Below are 17,335 nucleotides of genomic sequence, written 5' to 3'. Positions count from 1 at the left end.
TTGTAGAGAGTCAGTAGAAACACAAATTGATTATACTTCTATTTTGACACAATGGCTACTTGCAATTCACCTGAGACTTATTTGCATAATTATGATTGTATGAATGGCTATTAAATGTCCCCAACTTCTGTATTTTAAGAAATTTTGATGCAGCAGTAATTTTCTGACATCTAAGCAAATTAACGTAACATGTACATCTAATAAACCGTGAAGGCACATATTAGTGAAATAAAAATATAAATAATGAATGGAACATTATGTTACAAACAACAGAACAACAAATAATGGCACTAAAAGAGAGATAGAAATAAACAGAAGCAAAGAAATTATGGTTAGAATTAGGGGAGGAGACAAACAAGAATTCTTAAAAGGGGAAAAGTAGATTCATTTATGTGAACACTATAGGGTTTATTAGATGTACATGTTACGTTAATTTGCTTAGATGTCAGAAAATTACTGCTGCATCAAAATTTCTTAAAATACAGAAGTTGGGGGCATTTAATAGCCATTCATACAATCATAATTATGCAAATAAAAATGAATGGTTAGAATTTCAAATTTAAAATATGCAGAGGGATACTAACCATTAATGTTCCCATCATTTTTGTTATTGCTCTGCCAGTCAAACCTCTATCAAATGTAATTAGAAAAAATTGATTAATTAAAAGTATAACAATATTGTTCACTATAATAAGATTCATTCATGTTATAAAACACCTTTTCAGTATATAACTCTTAAAAGTGTAGTTATAACTGAAAATTACATTGTAGGCCCCCCTCTGCTCCCAATGGGAAACAATAACACCTAACTTAATATTCAATGACACAGATAAGAATTTCCTTATAAGAGACGCAGGCAAATAATAATAATCTGAATGCTAATTGCCTGAGAAGAGTTGTCTGAAGGCCATTTAACTAATTTTAAGAACTTAATATTCTTTTCTAAAACAGAAACAAAAGGAATATGATTAAGTACATGTAAATGATTAACCAGATACCTGAAGGGAAGCTTAGAAAACTTGGATAAAAGAAGTAGCAGAAAGTATAAATAATTATAAACACAAAGAAATTATCTGTTATATATGTACAGAGTGAATGGGCATAAGAGAAAATCCCCTGAAAATTATTGATGAATGGTTTCTTCAGTGCTAAAAAGCTGCATTTATAGCAATATTTTGTCAACTGAGAATGTATAAAATCTGAACAATAATGGTATTGTTCATTACCACAATGTGGTATTTATTTATTTATTTTATTATATTATATTTGTATACCGCCCTTCTCCCGAAGGACTCAGGGCGGTGAAAAGGGCAATACATGTTAAAAAACAAGAATACAAAAGTTAAAAAAGATTAAACAAGATGCCCAAAAACTATAACAGTAAGTTAAGTTAAAATACATAAAAACCAATAAAACCCAAACCCATCACCCATCAGGCCAGGCCGGCTTGTTCGAACAGGTAAGTCTTTAGATCGCACCAGAAGGAGCGAAGGTCGGGCGCCATCCGGAGCTCAACCGGAAGATGGTTCCATAAATCCGGCGCGCCCACAGAGAACGCCCTCCCCCTGGGGGCCACCAGTCGACATTCTTTGACCGGTGGCACCCTGAGGAGGCCCTCTCTGTGGGAGCGCACTGGGCGGAGGGAAGTTGATGCCGGCCGCAGGTGCTCCCTGAGGTATTCCGGACCCATGCCATGAAGGGCTTTGTAGGTCATTACCAGCACCTTGAATCTCACCCGGAAGACAACTGGGAGCCATTGCAGCTTGCGGAGCAGGGGTGTAACATGGGAGTATCGGGAGACTCCCAACACAACTCTCGCGGCTGCATTCTGTACCAGTTGGAGCCTCCGAGTGGTCCTCAAGGGCAGCCCCATGTAGAGAGCGTTGCAGTAGTCCAAACGAGAGGTCACGAGCATGTGAGTGACCGTACGCAAGGCATCCCGGTCTAGATAGGGCCGCAACTGGCGCACCAGGCGAACCTGAGCGAAGGCCCCCCTAGTCACATTTACTATACGGTCTTCTAAAGAAAGCTGTGAATCTAGGAGGACTCCCAAGTTGCGAGCCCTATCTACGGGGGGTAATAACTCACCCCCCATAGAAAGAGATGGAATATTCTGAATATCCCGAGATACCGGTACGCACAGCCACTCAGTCTTGTCAGGGTTGAGTCGAAGCCTGTTCCTCCCCATCCAGATCCGAACCGCCTCCAGGCAACGGGACATCACGTCGAGGGCATCACTGGGGTGGTTTGGGGTCGAAATGAAAAGCTGGGTATCATCCGCATACTGATGATACCCAACTCCAAAACCACGAACGATCTCACCCAGCGGCTTCATATAGATGTTGAACAGGAGAGGCGAGAGGACCGACCCCTGAGGAACTCCACAAGCGAGAGGCCTCGAGGTCGACCTCTGTCCCCCTGCCAACACCGACTGCGAACGTCCCAGGAGATAGGAGGAGAACCACTGAAGAACCGTGCCTCCCACTCCCAATCCCCTGAGACGCCGCAGCAGGATACCATGGTCGATGGTATCGAAAGCCGCTGAGAGGTCTAATAGGACTAGGACAGAGGAATATCCCCTGTCCCGAGCCCTCCAGAGATCATTCACCAGAGCGACCAATGCCGTCTCCGTGCTGTACCCGGGCCTGAAGCCCGATTGGTACGGGTCTAGATAATCTGCTTCATCCAGAACCAGAGGGAGCTGATGCGCCACCACGCTCTCAACAACCTTCGCAAGAAAGCGAAGGTTGGAGACCGGACGAAAGTTATTTAACACAGCTGGGTCCAAGGCAGGCTTCTTGAGGAGAGGTCTCACCACCGCCTCCTTCAAGACGGCGGGGAAACTACCCTCACTCAAAGATGCAGATATAACCGCCTGGAACCAGCCTCGTGTCCCCTCCCGGGCCGCATAAACCAGCCAGGAAGGGCACGGGTCCAATAAACACGTGGTGGTGCTCAGCCTCCCCATAATCCTGTCCACTTCCTCCGGAGTCACAGGATCGAACTCCTGCCAGATAACATTGACAAGACCACCCGTGTCCTGATCGTCAGACTCTGCCCAGTCGGAGTCCAAACCGGTCCGAATCCGAGCGATTTTGTCCGACAGATGTTCATAGTGTTCATAGTTACAAAGCTGAAATAATAGAAGATGCAATATTAGTTACTCTCTGAAGGGCCATATAAGTATATAATGCAAATATAGGTTCCTACCCTCTTATTTTTTTTACTGGGGAGCCAAACAATTTATAGACAAGACCCAAAAATCAAGTATGAAATCATATTTTCAGAAAAATAAACTAAACAATTAAATCAGAGGAAAAGGATGGGAAAATTTTGGTTCTGTTTTACTAAACATGGAAATAAATTAAATTAAGAAAATAATACTTTGAAACTGCCTAGAGTTCTCTGCCCCAAAATTGTTTTGACTGGAATCATTCTACTAAGGTCCACCCATGACAGCCCTGTCATCTAAGACATACTTTCTGATTTCCTACTGGCTCCCCAGACAACATCACTTGGGGACCCTGTGGTGTCTGGTAAGAATCAAATGTTTCCAAATCAGATAAACTATTGATAATCCCTTAATAGATTTTTTACATATTTATGCTTTTCATGAACCCTTTGCCTTATTCAAATGTTAGGTATATACAATAAGAATTGAATGTTTGGGAAATTTCTTTGGGAAGCCCATTAGCAATAAAGTTGATTCTTCTATTGGTGTGACTTGAAATGAATAAGCTGCATCCAGGAAGTATGATGGCATACTTTTCAAAAATACATATTTGGATTTTAAACATTACCTTTACTCTTACTTTCTCTTGAGATATCTTCAAGTAGATATTTTTCTTCTCTTTCAAACAATCTTATTATACATACATACACACACACACATAGACACACTCACACACATAGAGTATATTAAATCTTTATTATGGTCATAGAGCAGCATAAATATACACCTTTCATAAAATGGTGATACTTTGCTTATCACCTTCTCCAAATATGAACTTTTTCAGCACTCCATCCCTTTCAGTCTCTTGAATGCCCCCCTTCAGAAAAACCAGAAAAACAATCACTGGTAAAATTATGCTTTCCTTGGCAGGAATATAAATGTGGGAAAGCTTACATTTTCCAATACAAATCCATAACGTACCACTATTACATCCACATTATGTGCAGTAAATGAATATCCTCATATGGCAGATTAAAATGTGTAGAATCTTCATTTTGTTTTGAACAAAATTAAATGCATTTTGCTGTGCCTTTGGTGTAAACCAAGCAAATTTTCTGTTTAGAAGATAAATTATCTCTACATATATTTATACAATTCTTTCATATCATGCAAGACTGTAAAATGACACCCAAGGTTACAATATGATGCCCAGGTTACAAGGAATACTAATAGATCTGGGATTAGTGCTCAGGGTCCCTTCCAGCTCTATGATTCTAGGTCAGCTTTATTTAATGGTGTTTTTGATCAGATTAGACTAGAACTATATCAATTCCTAACATGGTTGTATCTCATCATGCTTTACAGATCTGCAAAGGTTGTAAATACGAAGACTGCTTTTTAATCACTGTTGAAATAGCAAATGGTGACTAAACAAGATAATTACTAAACAAGGACTATCTGTAGCTTCGTGGCAGAACCTGTTTCACATGCTGTCAGTCCTAATTTCTGCTTCAATCTCTAATGAATCTCTGTCACACAGTTTAAAAAAAACTGGACTAATCAAAACAACATATAAAGCTGCTTTGTGCAGATCAGGAGGAATGATGAACTACTCTGTGATGTTACATGACACAGTCAAATAATATTTTTACCCTTGCCCCAAACACTTGCATGTCGTCCTTACCACCAAAATTGAGGCCTCGGAGCTTTTAGGAGCTATGGTCACTTTTGCATCAGCATGACCACTGGCTATGGGGAACCAGTCCTCTGATTCCTGTCAAGTAGTAGGAAGATGACTGAATATAGAGTGCCAGCCAGAGCTTGGGTCATGTCTTCACAAGGACTTGTTGCATCTTTCTTCCTCCCAAGGCCCAGCTCACGATTTTTGAAAGCAGTGAGGAGACTGTTGAGCAACAACCCTAGGAGATGGCAAACTAGGCTGTCTTCCTGCTCCTTCCAGCCATCCTGCTCTGAGCCACTGAAAGAGCAGGTGTGCCTGTGGAACAGATATGTAGAGAGAAAGTGATGTGTATGAGAAGCATTCAACAAAAGAAAAGCGTATTTTCATGTAATTGTGTGTTTTGTCCATCAAGGGAGGAGGATGAGGCCCCTCACCTGGGGTGGTCCATATAATCAATCCAAACAAGTGTTCCCCCTGCAGTAGGAACAGCTGAACCTTTAGAGTAGGAGTGCTTCTGATGATGGAACAAGGTCTGGTTATTAGGCAGGAATCACTCAGGTATTTTGGGTAGCTTTGTGAACAAGCTGTCCTTGGGAGAAATGGCCTAGCAATCAGAAAGTAACCTCAGGATTACAGCAAGTCCACATATTCCTTGGTATTTCTCACTTTTTGACTCAAGTTTGACATTGCAACCTTATATATGAAATGCACTGTCTTTCCAGGTTAGATGAATTTCTAAGCCATTTGCTTGACACCAGGATGTCTGCAGGCTGTAGTCAAAAAAGTCAAAATGTCAACCACTATAGTGCAATCTAAAAAGAGACCCTTTTCTGCTGTGGTGCCCACCTTCTGGAATATTATCCTCCTGAGATTACACTTGCTCCAAATCTACTAGCCTTTCACAAGGCATTAAAAACCTGGCTTTGCCATTTTGCCAGGGCTCTGGCTGTATGGTGAACCCGTTTCATGGCTGATCTGAACGTGAGTCATCTTGAATGTTCTTGGCAGCTATTTTACGTTATTGATTTTTTTATGGTTTCCTGTGGAGTGACCAAAGGGGTCTGAGATGCAATCCAAGGAAGCAATTTTCCTGTCAAATCAGATGTTATAGCTGCTGTTTTGTGGCAGAGATTTGCAGAATAACAAAACAAATCAGACCACCTTATTTGACCAGGAAAAAGGGTCTGGGCGCAGGTATGTTTGCCAGGAGTACAACAGGGAGCTACAACTAAGGCTGTTCCCCCTGAATCAGTGTCCCAAAAACCTAACAGGATCCCAACGTTCCCAAAAACAGGGCTGACTCGATTGGGTCTCGTGCATCTGATGGAAGCAGACTGCTGCTTACAAGTCTTCTCTGCAGCAATCAGATTGTATCCAATTATTTCTATGGAAATAAAGTCCACTCTGAATTAATGTTCTGTCATTTGAAGGATAGACAAAGGCTCGGCTATAATGTCTTCCCTCCCGTCACCAAAGGAAAGAAAGTTTCTGGTTCTCATTGAGGATCTTTAGTCCAAATAATTGGGAAGAGGGAACGCGCCCGATTCCATTTCTGGAGAGCTGCCCTCCGCGAAGACACGCTACATTGCGTCGAAAGGGCACCAGGAGCGGAACTTGAGCGGGGTAAGGGGTGCCGCATCTTTGGCCACCAAGGTCGGGTTGGCGGTAGCCGGCGCCAACCCCGCCCGCGGCGCAAAGAGCCGGGAGCCGAGGAGGGGCGAGGGCCGCCCTCTCCTCTCTTTCTCCACCTCCTCGTGGGCCGCTTTGCAGCTCCAGCAGCCTCCACGCCGCGCTCGTTGGCGGAGAGCCAGAGGGGCGCAGCGTCGCCCCAACTCGGGCCCCGGGCCCGTTCGCAAAGTCCGAGAAAGGCGGGCGTGCCTAAGGCGAAACCGGCGAGGCGCCCCGGAGGGCGTCCGGTTGTTCCCGCCACCGCAGTTGGGGAGGCAAGGCGACCGATCCGCGCAGCCCACCTGGGCAGCCCCGCCCTGCGCTCCAGCCTCTGCGGCCGGCCCATTCCTTGCCGGGGCCTTGCAGAGCGACGGCGGCGCGGGAGCTACACTTGGCGGACGGAGGCACGGCGAATCGATGGGGCGAGCCCTTGGCGCCGCCGGGAAACGATGGACGATTCCGGGATCATTCGCCGGCGGAGGCTCCAGGTAAAGAGCGCTCGGCGGATCTGTTCCCCCCCCCCGCTAGCCTCTCAGCTTTCCTGCTATCAGGGCCCCCTCCCCAAGAAATCATCTCCCCCCCCTCCCCGGCCGAGGTCGAATTAATGCCGGCGCCGCCGCTGCGACCTGGCCGGAGAGGATTAGAGAGGGCAGAGCGGCGGCGACATCGTCTCTCCTTGGCCTCAGCCTTCCTCCGCCATCCCCGAGCGAACCTCCGGCCGGGGAGGCGACCATGACTTCATCTTTCTGCAGGGCACAGGTGTGTGCGGGGCCAACCGGTCGGCGATCGGCTTTCCTGCCGGGACGGGAGGGGAGGGGGGGTCGTCTGCTGCGCGCCAGACCCAAACAAACGGAAATCTTGTGCTGGCGCAGGGAGGGAGAGAAAATCGGGGAGTAGAAGGCGCGCGGCGGGGGGGGGCTACCTGCAGCAGTGGCGGTAAGAGAGCCAAGTAAGAACAGCCAAGTTAGCGGGGAAGAGAATCAGCTCAGCTTCTCCCGGTCTTAAGCGCCGCCAAATAAATCGGGCTGTGACGCCCTAGAGGGCTACCGTTCCGAGGATGATGGGAATTGTGGTTCTCGGGCTGTGAGATGGTGGCTCCCCATTTTGCAATAGGTTGTTGATATGGTTGCCTGGGAAGAGGTTAATTCTGCCTTCTTTCTCCCTCCCATCGGCTGGAGCAGAAGAGAAAGGTTGAAGCCCGCTCTTTCACCTGGCTTTCTGCAAGGTTTCAGGGAAGCAGGGGAATAAGAGACCCTCCTGATTGAGATGCCAGACAAATGAGGGACAATCATTCCCCAAGTACAGAGAATGTTTTATAGCATTAAAATGGCAGGTCCCTGCCCCAAGGAACTTAATGGTCTAAGTACAGAGTGGTGAGAATGGTTGTGGGAAAGGAGGAATGGGCGAAGGGATGTGTAGTGAAGGATTATTTCATTTATATTTTATCTGGATGCACTGCCCTTGCAAGGCATTTAAATGTAAGTTACAATAAAATATTTAAAACACAAGAAAATAATATTTCCAATCAACTTTTTTTTAAAAAGCAATTTGATAAAAGATTAACAAACAAAAAAAGATCAAACGACCACGAGAAATTAAAGGAATCGGTGCCTGATGCCATGAGATGCCTTTGGAGTAGATCAAGGGTCTGGTCTGTGGCATGCCAGAAACCAGTGCATGCAAACAAACGAAGGCGGGATGCAGGCAGCACACAAAATCACACCTCCTCCAGTCCATGAAAAAACCTCTCTCCACGGAACCAGTCCCTGGTGCCCAAAAGGTTGGGGACTTCTGGAGTAGATGGTTCCAAAGCCAATGTGCCACCACCAAAAGGGCTTTCTCTCCAGTAGCCACCAATTCACTATGGATTGGAGGGCCTTTGATGAGGATCTTGTAAGGTAGAAAGCTAGTATGGAGATGGATGAGCTAGATTTGACTAAGAGAGAGTAACCCTGAGCCAAAGACACCAAGGCAGCCAAAAACATCCATGGCTGAGGAGGGACCTTAACTCCAACACCATACTTCCTGCCCCACTGAGATTCACATTCTGAGATTCCATTCTGAGATTCACATTGTTATATTTTAGTTTTCCTGTTGGGCACTTCCCAGTGTTTGGTAGCATGTTCTTGTTTCTCTCTCTTAATTTTAAAATACTTTCCCTGTTTTATCCTGTTCCTACTATTTCTTTCCTATTGCTTTTCTGAGCTGCAAAATGTTTCTTTCTTCTCAGTGTCTACTGGTGAGATATAAAATTATTGAATCGGAAGATTTTTAGAAAGGGGATTATGAGATCTTTCTCCCCTGCACGTCCTTCTGATTCCTTGTCTTGCTTTGGAAAGCAGCCTTTCCTAAATAGGTACTTTCCAGATGTGGGGGAATAAGATTGGTAGCTCAATACAAATAGGTTGCCGTATCAGGGAAGGCTGATTCCTAATGTTGCATGATACCCTCCTCCCTGCTTCATTGTTAGGAAATGTAGAGCAGCAGAAACCTGCAGTGGAAACCTCCTGTGCCAAAGCTCTTAGAAGAAGCCCTTGGAGGCCAATCTGACAACACTGTAAACATGTTTTCTTTCTTTCTTTCTTCCTCTCTTTCCTTCTTTCTTCCTTAGGTTGATTTGGATAGTAGCTTGAAAAATTCATAATATGACTAAAGTGTACTTGCTTGTGGGTTCTTGCTCTTTAGATTTTGCAAAAACAGAAATATAAATTGTTTCACTTGGATTCAGAATTCCTCTTACTGCTTGTCCTATACTTGTTATGCAATAGCTACATCTCTCAAGTGAAAAGTATAGATATTTACCTTTATGTATTTCTTGCTTTTTTTCATGAACCTCAAATGGTAATTTCAGAGATTGGTTTTTTGGGTGAGGTGTTGCTTATTTTTTTAATCCCTTTCTTTTATTGATCTCACAGACTTGTTGAGAGAAGGAGAGCTGCCTCAAATGTACTTAAATGGCTGGTGATTTGAAACCCCCTCCCCAGCTACATTAGCTGTCTCCCTTCATTCAGTGCTTTGAAAAGAGCTATTTTTTAAAGCAAAAACACACAAAAAAAAATGAATTCACTTATGATTAGTATATGAGTCTCAATTATGCAAACAGCAGTATGTTAAAATTTAAAGGCAGCTATAAAATCATGAGCAGTTTGGCCATTGTATCCCACTATGAAGTAGAATTACTCCTGGAAGAGGAAGTACAAAAAGTATTAGAAGACCAATTAATTTCCCATCCAAGTGAATGGGAAGTAGCTCTTAAGGGAAATAAAAAAAACATTCCAGTATTCTATTAGGATGTAACCCTGGAATTTTTCTGTCAGTTTTCATGTAGTCCTCGACTTACATTTGTTTAATGACTGTTACAACAGCACTGAAAAAAATATGATTGATGACCATTTTTTCACACTTATGAAAATTGCAGCACCCCCTTGGGCACATGATCAAAATTCGGATGCTTGGCAACTGGCTCACATTTATGATGATGGCATTGTCCTGGGGTCATGTGATCACCTTTTGCGATCTTCTGACAAGCAACTCAATCATTGTGGCAAGAAAAATGGGGCAAAACTCACTTAACAACTGTCTCAATTAGCAACAACAATGTTGGGCTCAATTGCGGTTATAACTTGAGGACTATGTACCTGTAATTGGGCAAAATGGAAGACAAGTGTCCCATCATTTCCTGGAGGAAATGGTTTCCTGGTTTAGGCAAGAAATAAACGTGCGTACATTTTATCCTCACAATATGACGGCTTGCTGCTCATACTGGTGGTGGCCTGTCTAGATGAGGTTTGTTTGGGTAGAAGGCAGGGAGAAGGCTGCCTGAAGCCTTGAACTAGAGCTGCCAAGGAATCAGTCTGGAGCTGCCTTATGGAAGTGCAGCCTCCACTTCTATTGTTTATGGCAGGCTAGACTGAGCAATAATTAGTATCTACTCCAAAATGTCACAGTAGACTTTCAAAACGGAGCGGAAATTTGAACCCAGAACTTATTCACTGGAGGAAGTCCTTGTTTAGCAACTGCCATTGGGGAGGGCAACTTGGTTGTTAAGAGAAGTGGTTGCTAAGTACGAATCACATGGCCGTGGCTGTGTTTGCAGTTATGTTTCAGTTTTCCTTTGCTTCCTGCTTTCCTTCCATGCTATTTCTCTTTCTCTTTGAGAACATCTTGGGATGCTGTAAATCAGTGAGTGAAAATAAAAGTAAGAGAGATGTTGTGAAGGTTGTAAATGTGAGCACTGCTTGCTAAGTTGTTTTAGCATTATTGAACAGTTAGTAAATGAGGAAATCGCTAAGCGAGGACTACCTGCATAGCACACTGTTCTTTCCAGTCTTTCTAACTATCAAACTATCAGACCCCTTGGTTACAGTAAGGGCCTGATGACCACTGAGATGGATCTATCTCTGCTTAGTGTGTTGAGCTGCTGAATCTGTGTCCTGAGATGCTCCGCAGGTTTCTTAAAAAACACTTTATGATGTCAACTGATAACCCGGAATATTGTAGCTAAAATGGGTTTTGAGAAAGCAGGCAGCCGTTATACTGGGTTTCTTCTTCTTCCATTGCTCACCACTGAGCTTTTCCTATGTCCTGTACTTTAACATTTTTAATTAATGAGTTGGAGAAGGCAGGGTGGGAACAGTGCTTATCAAATCTGCAGAAAGCACAGAGGTGTGTGGAATACTTAGCACCTTAAACTATGGCAGCAAAATTCTGAATGTTCTTGATAGGTTAATAGAGCAAAAACAACTGCATTAATAGAGACATCACAAAGTTTTTCCCATAGGAAAAAGAAATCAGAGGCACAGATAGGAGATACCTAGCAGTCCTACCTTGAAAAAGAAACTTGGAATAATTGATCCTAAATTGAAACTAAGCTTGAATATAAGCAGCTGCAAAAAAAAACCACTTGTAATTTTAGATTGCATTAATAAAAACATTGTCTCCAAATCACTGGAAATACTGATTCTACTTTTGTTCTTATCCAGGGATGGGCAATTAATTTTCCCAAGTGGCCACATGAGAAACTGGAATGGTTGTATAGGGCCGCTACCGCCCCTCACCACCGCCACCACCCCTGCCACAGCCACAGGCTGAACTGAGGCAGTTAAAGGGCCAGATGTGGCCCACAGGCCCTAAAATGTCCAGGTCTGTTCTTATCAATCTGACCTGCCTTGGCTATTGTGCCTAGCTCTAATCACCACACCACAAAGGTTCAGATGAACTGGAACAGATTCAAGAAAGGTCAGCAGAATTGATTTGGAATTGGGAATTAAGTCTGCTAAAGAGAGAGTGACAGAGCACGCGTAGATGTGAGAAAAGGAAGCTATAGGGAACATGACAGTTTTCTGAAGGAGTATCCATCAGTAGTAAAAGAACAAAGCATGCCCTCTGCTCTCTCAGAGTTTAGGACATAATATAATGGCTTTAAGTTGCAAGAAGGCAGATTTCTGTTAAACATCAGGAAAAGCTTGCTCATTATAAGAACACAATATGTTATGAAGGTGGTGAGTCCTCAGACATCAAATGTAGTCTAACAGAAGCTGGATGCAGCAATAAGGGAAAGATACTTTCAAGTTGGCCTCAATACATTATGACTACGTTTGTGTGTCCATGCAGCTTTGATAACATATGGTGAAATATGTTAATGCAGCTAATGGCTACAATATGGAAGTGGTTTGCCATTGCCTTTTCCAGAATGTATTTTCAACTTCCAAGTTGAGCCTATAGTCCTTGATTTCCTAGGGTTTGGGGTGTGGGTCTACCATCCAAGCATCTGTTTAGTATCCAAACTCAGGTAAGACCAGTTAGGTGTAATCACTTAATAAAAGCGGGCATGCTCCTAAATCTATGATTTGACTTATTATAATCTACTACCCATCTGTACTATTCTTTGCATTAAGATTTGCTATAGGAGGAATGCTGTAATGGCAAGCAAATGTATCAAAATGATATCCCATTGTGTAGCTTTCTTGCCCTGTCAGGGTATATGGGTTTATTTCTTTTTGTCAGTGCCTCATTGCTTCTGTAAAACAGGGTTATCACTGCATCCAATACTGAAAATTTCAGCTTCTTGCAGGATGTATGAGTTGACAACCTGCTGGGAATTCTGGTACTTTTACTCCCAATCCATCTGGAAGGCACTAAGTTCAGACTGTGTCAAGGAGCGAATGGAACAGAACAGAACAGAATAGAAATAGAATAGAGATCACTGAGAGTCAATGCTTGCTCTGAATTCTTGGAGAATTTCTATGCAGTTTCAGTCTGAAAAACATACTGTATGTGTGGGGACTGCAGAGGATAGGTAGTCCTCGACGTATGACCACAGTTGAACCTAAAATTTCTGTTGCTAAGTAAGACAGTTAAGTGAGTTTTGCCCTATTTTATGACCTTTCTTGCCACAGTTGAGTGAATTACTGCAGTTATTAAATTACTAACACAGTCGTTAAGTAAATCTGGCTTTCCCATTGACTTTGTTTGTGAGAAGGTTGCAAAAAAAGATCACATGATCCCAGGACATTGCAATATGAGCTAGTTGCCATGCATCTGAATTTCGATCATGTGACCATGGGGATCATGGTCATAAGTGTGAAGAATGGTCATAAGTCACTTTCTTCAATGCTAATGTAACTTCAAATGGCCACCAAATGAATGATTGAAAGTTGAGGACTGCCTTTATGGTATATGCCCAGGTTTATTTCAGTACTAGGGTTCATTGTGACTTCACAATGTTGCCTTCATCTAGCTCAAGATATTGTCATGTAGGAAGTCCATAGCAATTATGAAAAGTATTTATGAATATTATTAATAAATAAGCATACCAACCTTAAGTCTCAAGATGGCGCTGGCTTCCGCCAACTGTTGGACAACTTGAGGTGTCTTTTGGTACTAAAAAGTACCCTAGAAATTGAGAGATTTTGTTGCCACCAGATACTGTATATTTTATGTGTGTATATGTGTATCTAAAAGAGACACTGGCATCATCCCTGGGCTAAAACCATTTTTTCTTCCCTATTTCCTGAATATGTTCCAACACCAAATGAGCAGTGTCAATATATGCAAGAATGAAATCTCTCTATAGTCATCCTCCTCTGCCTCCTGACAAAAATAAACACATTTCCAGTAGGTAGAAGGTTCATTTACAATGCACAGATTGCAAGATTCAAGGTTTTCTTTTCTATATGCAGCACAAGTGATATCACTGCATATTTTTGAATAAAAAAGGGGGAGGGGAAAAAAGGATTATACTTGCATATGAAAAGGAAAAGAAAGAAAATAAGAATTTTGCCAGTTCAGCAAAGTGTTTAGAAAAGGAATTTTAAGTGGATCTAAAAATTGTTGAATGTTGATAACCAAGCACTCCTTTTAATCAAACCATACCTTAAAAGCCAGATTTACTATTTCTAGATTTCAGGGAATCTTTCGGAGATGTTGAAATGCTTCTAATGTTGAATGAGGGAAACCAAGATCAAAATATTTGCTTAATGGGTGACTGCAGTAAATCCTGTTGCTGCTTAATCTAATTTTTAGGATAGCTTTGGGGATAAAATGCCAGAAACTTGTATACCTCCTGAATTCCTGAGAGAAATGCTGAGATATAAAGTTCTGCTATAAAGGCTAAGCCAAGGAAAGCATGCATTTAATAAAATCTACACCTTTCACAAGTTCATTAACAATAATTTTGGTTAGTTTTTTCTCAGTTCTAATATTATACTAAACTAGAGTTGGCAGACAAACTATTGTTCAAAGGTTGCAAAACAACTTTTGAGTCTTGTTTGGTGACCAACTACAAACCATGATGTGTCTCCTTAGTTTATCTAGATGGCTGACCGAGACTTTGTTTGATGACAAAAATAATATCCTGGACTGGGCTGGTTACATTTTATAAAAAAAAATAGTTTGTGTTTTTTTTTGAAAAGCAAGACAAATTACTCACATGATAGTGATATGTAATGCATTCATGCCTAAAAAGGCACAGGGTTGCAGTGCTGATATTGACAGCAAATCAATATGTAATACATAGATTTCATTAAACCATATCTGAAAGGAAACTCCTGGATGCAGCCAGCTTCCCAGCTGTCTATTTAGATACTATGCTCAGTGCTCACAATTGGGGATCGGTCTGCATCAGGGTCATGGGGCTCTATAGTACATACTTGTGTTTTATACATTGTTGTCCTGGGCAGAGTATACCATTTCAGGAAGTCTTTCTCCGACCTAAGGAAGAGTCTTGCTTGCTGTCTGATCATTTGCTTTGATTTCAGCAAAATTATTATTGTCCCTTATTATTATTGTCCTTTGTTCATCCTCTATCTGGCTCCAACAGCCAAGAAAGGCACGTTGTGATTCTTCTAAGCAGATTTCTATATTGTTCCTCACTTACAGACAGAATCTTGCCAAACTAAAGCAGGCTACTAGCTCCATAAAACATATAGTCTGGGAACTATTAAGGATGAGCCATCTTCACCTTCTCTCACACACACAAACTATCTAAACTGCATTGTCTCTTGTTCCTCTGGAATGCACTCCCTCCCTCCTGGGAATTCGGACTACATTTTGTCACACCTTCTTTCTCCTGGAAGCAGCATCTATGGTGCGGGTGTCAAAATTATCAAATTGGCAGATGGAGTATCATGACGCAAGCCCTGTGCCTCTTGAATGTATGTGTGACTCTCATAGAAAAGCACCTTTGTTTCCATTGTGACATTCCACACACTGTCCTGCCAATTATAATCCCCCCTGTTGTGAAGAACCACAGAGCTGATCTTGGAGAAGGAATGCAAAGGCTGTTAGCAAAACATGGATTAAACTGTGCAAAGAAGAAAAAGGCATTTAAAGCTGCCCCTTAAAGTTGGGAAAATGCTGTTAGGCATTCTGTTACTAATGCCTTATATTAAGAAAATAAAGTCCAGTATTTCTTATGGAGTCTGGTCTATCTCAAAGGGCTGACAGAATGTTCTGTTTGCTACCTCTTACTCAAAAGAGAGTCAACCCATGGCAACTTTAAGTTGTCTTCCTGGGCTAAATTCAAGATTCTGCTAATGGCCTTTGCATTTTCCAAGGTCTGCTTTGTGGTTCTCTACTTACCCATGAATCCTACTGAATATTAGGACTGTTGCCCCTTGAGGACTACAAGCCATATTTTTTTTCCTTAACTTTGTATGCGTATACTCTCCCAATTCTAGAAGAGGAACTGATCCAGCAATTTACTCTTCAGAATGTTACTTATTGTGCTCAAATATTGGTTTTGTTCCATTTTATTAAGTAATCAATGTACTTGAAACTAAGAGGCAGGGGGAAATGAGGCTGACTATGTAGGAGTAGATCTTTAAATAAACATTGGTAGAATTGTGTGTTAACTTGTTGAAAAGCTCCTTATGCTGGGTTTTTCCCCCCTCTGTTCTTTTGATTTCATGTCTTTATGGTAATGTATTGTGATAATTTAAAAAATGTTTTAAATTGACCAAGGAAAGGACTAATCTCTAATTAGAATTTCTTTCTATGATCATTAAAATGGCCACCATTCTCAGGATAAGACATATTTAATGGTGCATGGACATATTTTTAGTCTGAGGAAGTTCTGATAATCAGTGACTGATTTGGATGTGTTTGAATACTGAAGGAAATTGGCACATGATACGGTTGCATTAAGGGACGCGGTGTCTCAGTGGGTTAGGACACTGAGCTTGTCGATCAGATGGTCGGCAGTTTGGCGGGTCGAATCCTGAGTGCCGTGTAACAGAATGAGCGCCTGTTACTCGTCCCAGCTTCTGCCAACCTAGCAGTTCGAAAGCACGTAAAAGTGCAAGTAGAAAAATAGGGACCACTACGGTGGGAAGGTAAACGCGCTCCGTGCGCCTTTGGCGTCTAGTCATGCCGGCCACATGACCACGGAGACGTCCTCGGACAAGCACTGGCTCTTTGGCTTTGAAACGGAGATGAGCACCGGCCCCTAGAGTTGGAAACAACTAGCACGCATGTGCAGGGGAACCTTTACCTTTACCTTTACTTTACCATTTCCAAAAGGACAGCTGCTGTGAAAATATAATGTGGGCTGCTTATTTTGGCTTAGAGAGATTAGTGGGGGAGGAAAACGCAATTTGTTTGAAGGAGTAGATCACCATTTCAGAGCTTGACTTATTGTTAACCTACTGGTTGACTATTTTTATTTCGCCTTTCATAGGTAACTCAAGGCAGTGAGTACCTAATACTCCTTCCTCTTAATTTTCCCCATAACAATAACCCTGTGAGGTGGACTGGGCTAAGAAAGAGTGACTGATCCAAAGTCACCCAGCTGGTATTCATGCCTAAAGCGGGACCTCCTGGCATCTAGACTGGTACCTTAATCACTAGACCAAAATACTTACGGTAAGCAGTCTGTAATAATGGAAAAGTGGTTAAATGTGCTGCATACACTGCGCCCTACATTTTACTGTTCTGAAAAAAATCCCAAAACTGGATTGCAGCTGAGATCTAGCATGATGTCTAGATAGTAATTGTTTGTGGCTTATTCCTGATTTGCTATTGTTACCCAAGTAACAGTGAATCAAGTCACCACAAACAGAACTCTGTGCTCCACTGGTCTACTTCTGGTCCAGATAATTAAAATTGGGCAAGCACAGAGGCTTCTGCTCAGAAGACAGCTGTGAGAACTGAACTACCTTTCTCTGAGATTATGTCTTGATAGTCTGGCTCTTGAACGTGACATAGATAGGAGTCTTTTTAATGTAATGGGAGGGAAACACAATCAATGCAGGATTATGAGGAACTTCAGTTTTCCTGCGCAAATGTATCAGTGCAAAAAAACAACAACAACCCAG

General features: G+C 42.4%; 1 protein-coding gene across 1 annotated transcript in view; it reads left to right on the top strand.

The window, feature by feature from the left end:
- Positions 1 to 6,839: 6,839 nt before the first annotated feature.
- The window catches only part of MAST1 (microtubule associated serine/threonine kinase 1), a 79,683-nt gene continuing 69,187 nt past the window's right edge, over positions 6,840 to 17,335 (top strand). The window contains exon 1 of the mRNA XM_081321812.1: positions 6,840 to 7,009. Coding sequence (XP_081177938.1) covers positions 6,971 to 7,009 — 39 coding nt within the window. The 5' untranslated portion in view covers positions 6,840 to 6,970. The remainder of the gene's footprint in view (positions 7,010 to 17,335) is intronic.

Source organism: Vipera berus, assembly GCF_964194415.1.
Source record: "Vipera berus genome assembly, chromosome: 2".
Taxonomy (NCBI): domain Eukaryota; kingdom Metazoa; phylum Chordata; class Lepidosauria; order Squamata; family Viperidae; genus Vipera; species Vipera berus.
The sequence above is the reverse complement of the archived record's forward strand: the minus strand, read 5'-3'. Positions and strand labels throughout refer to the sequence as shown.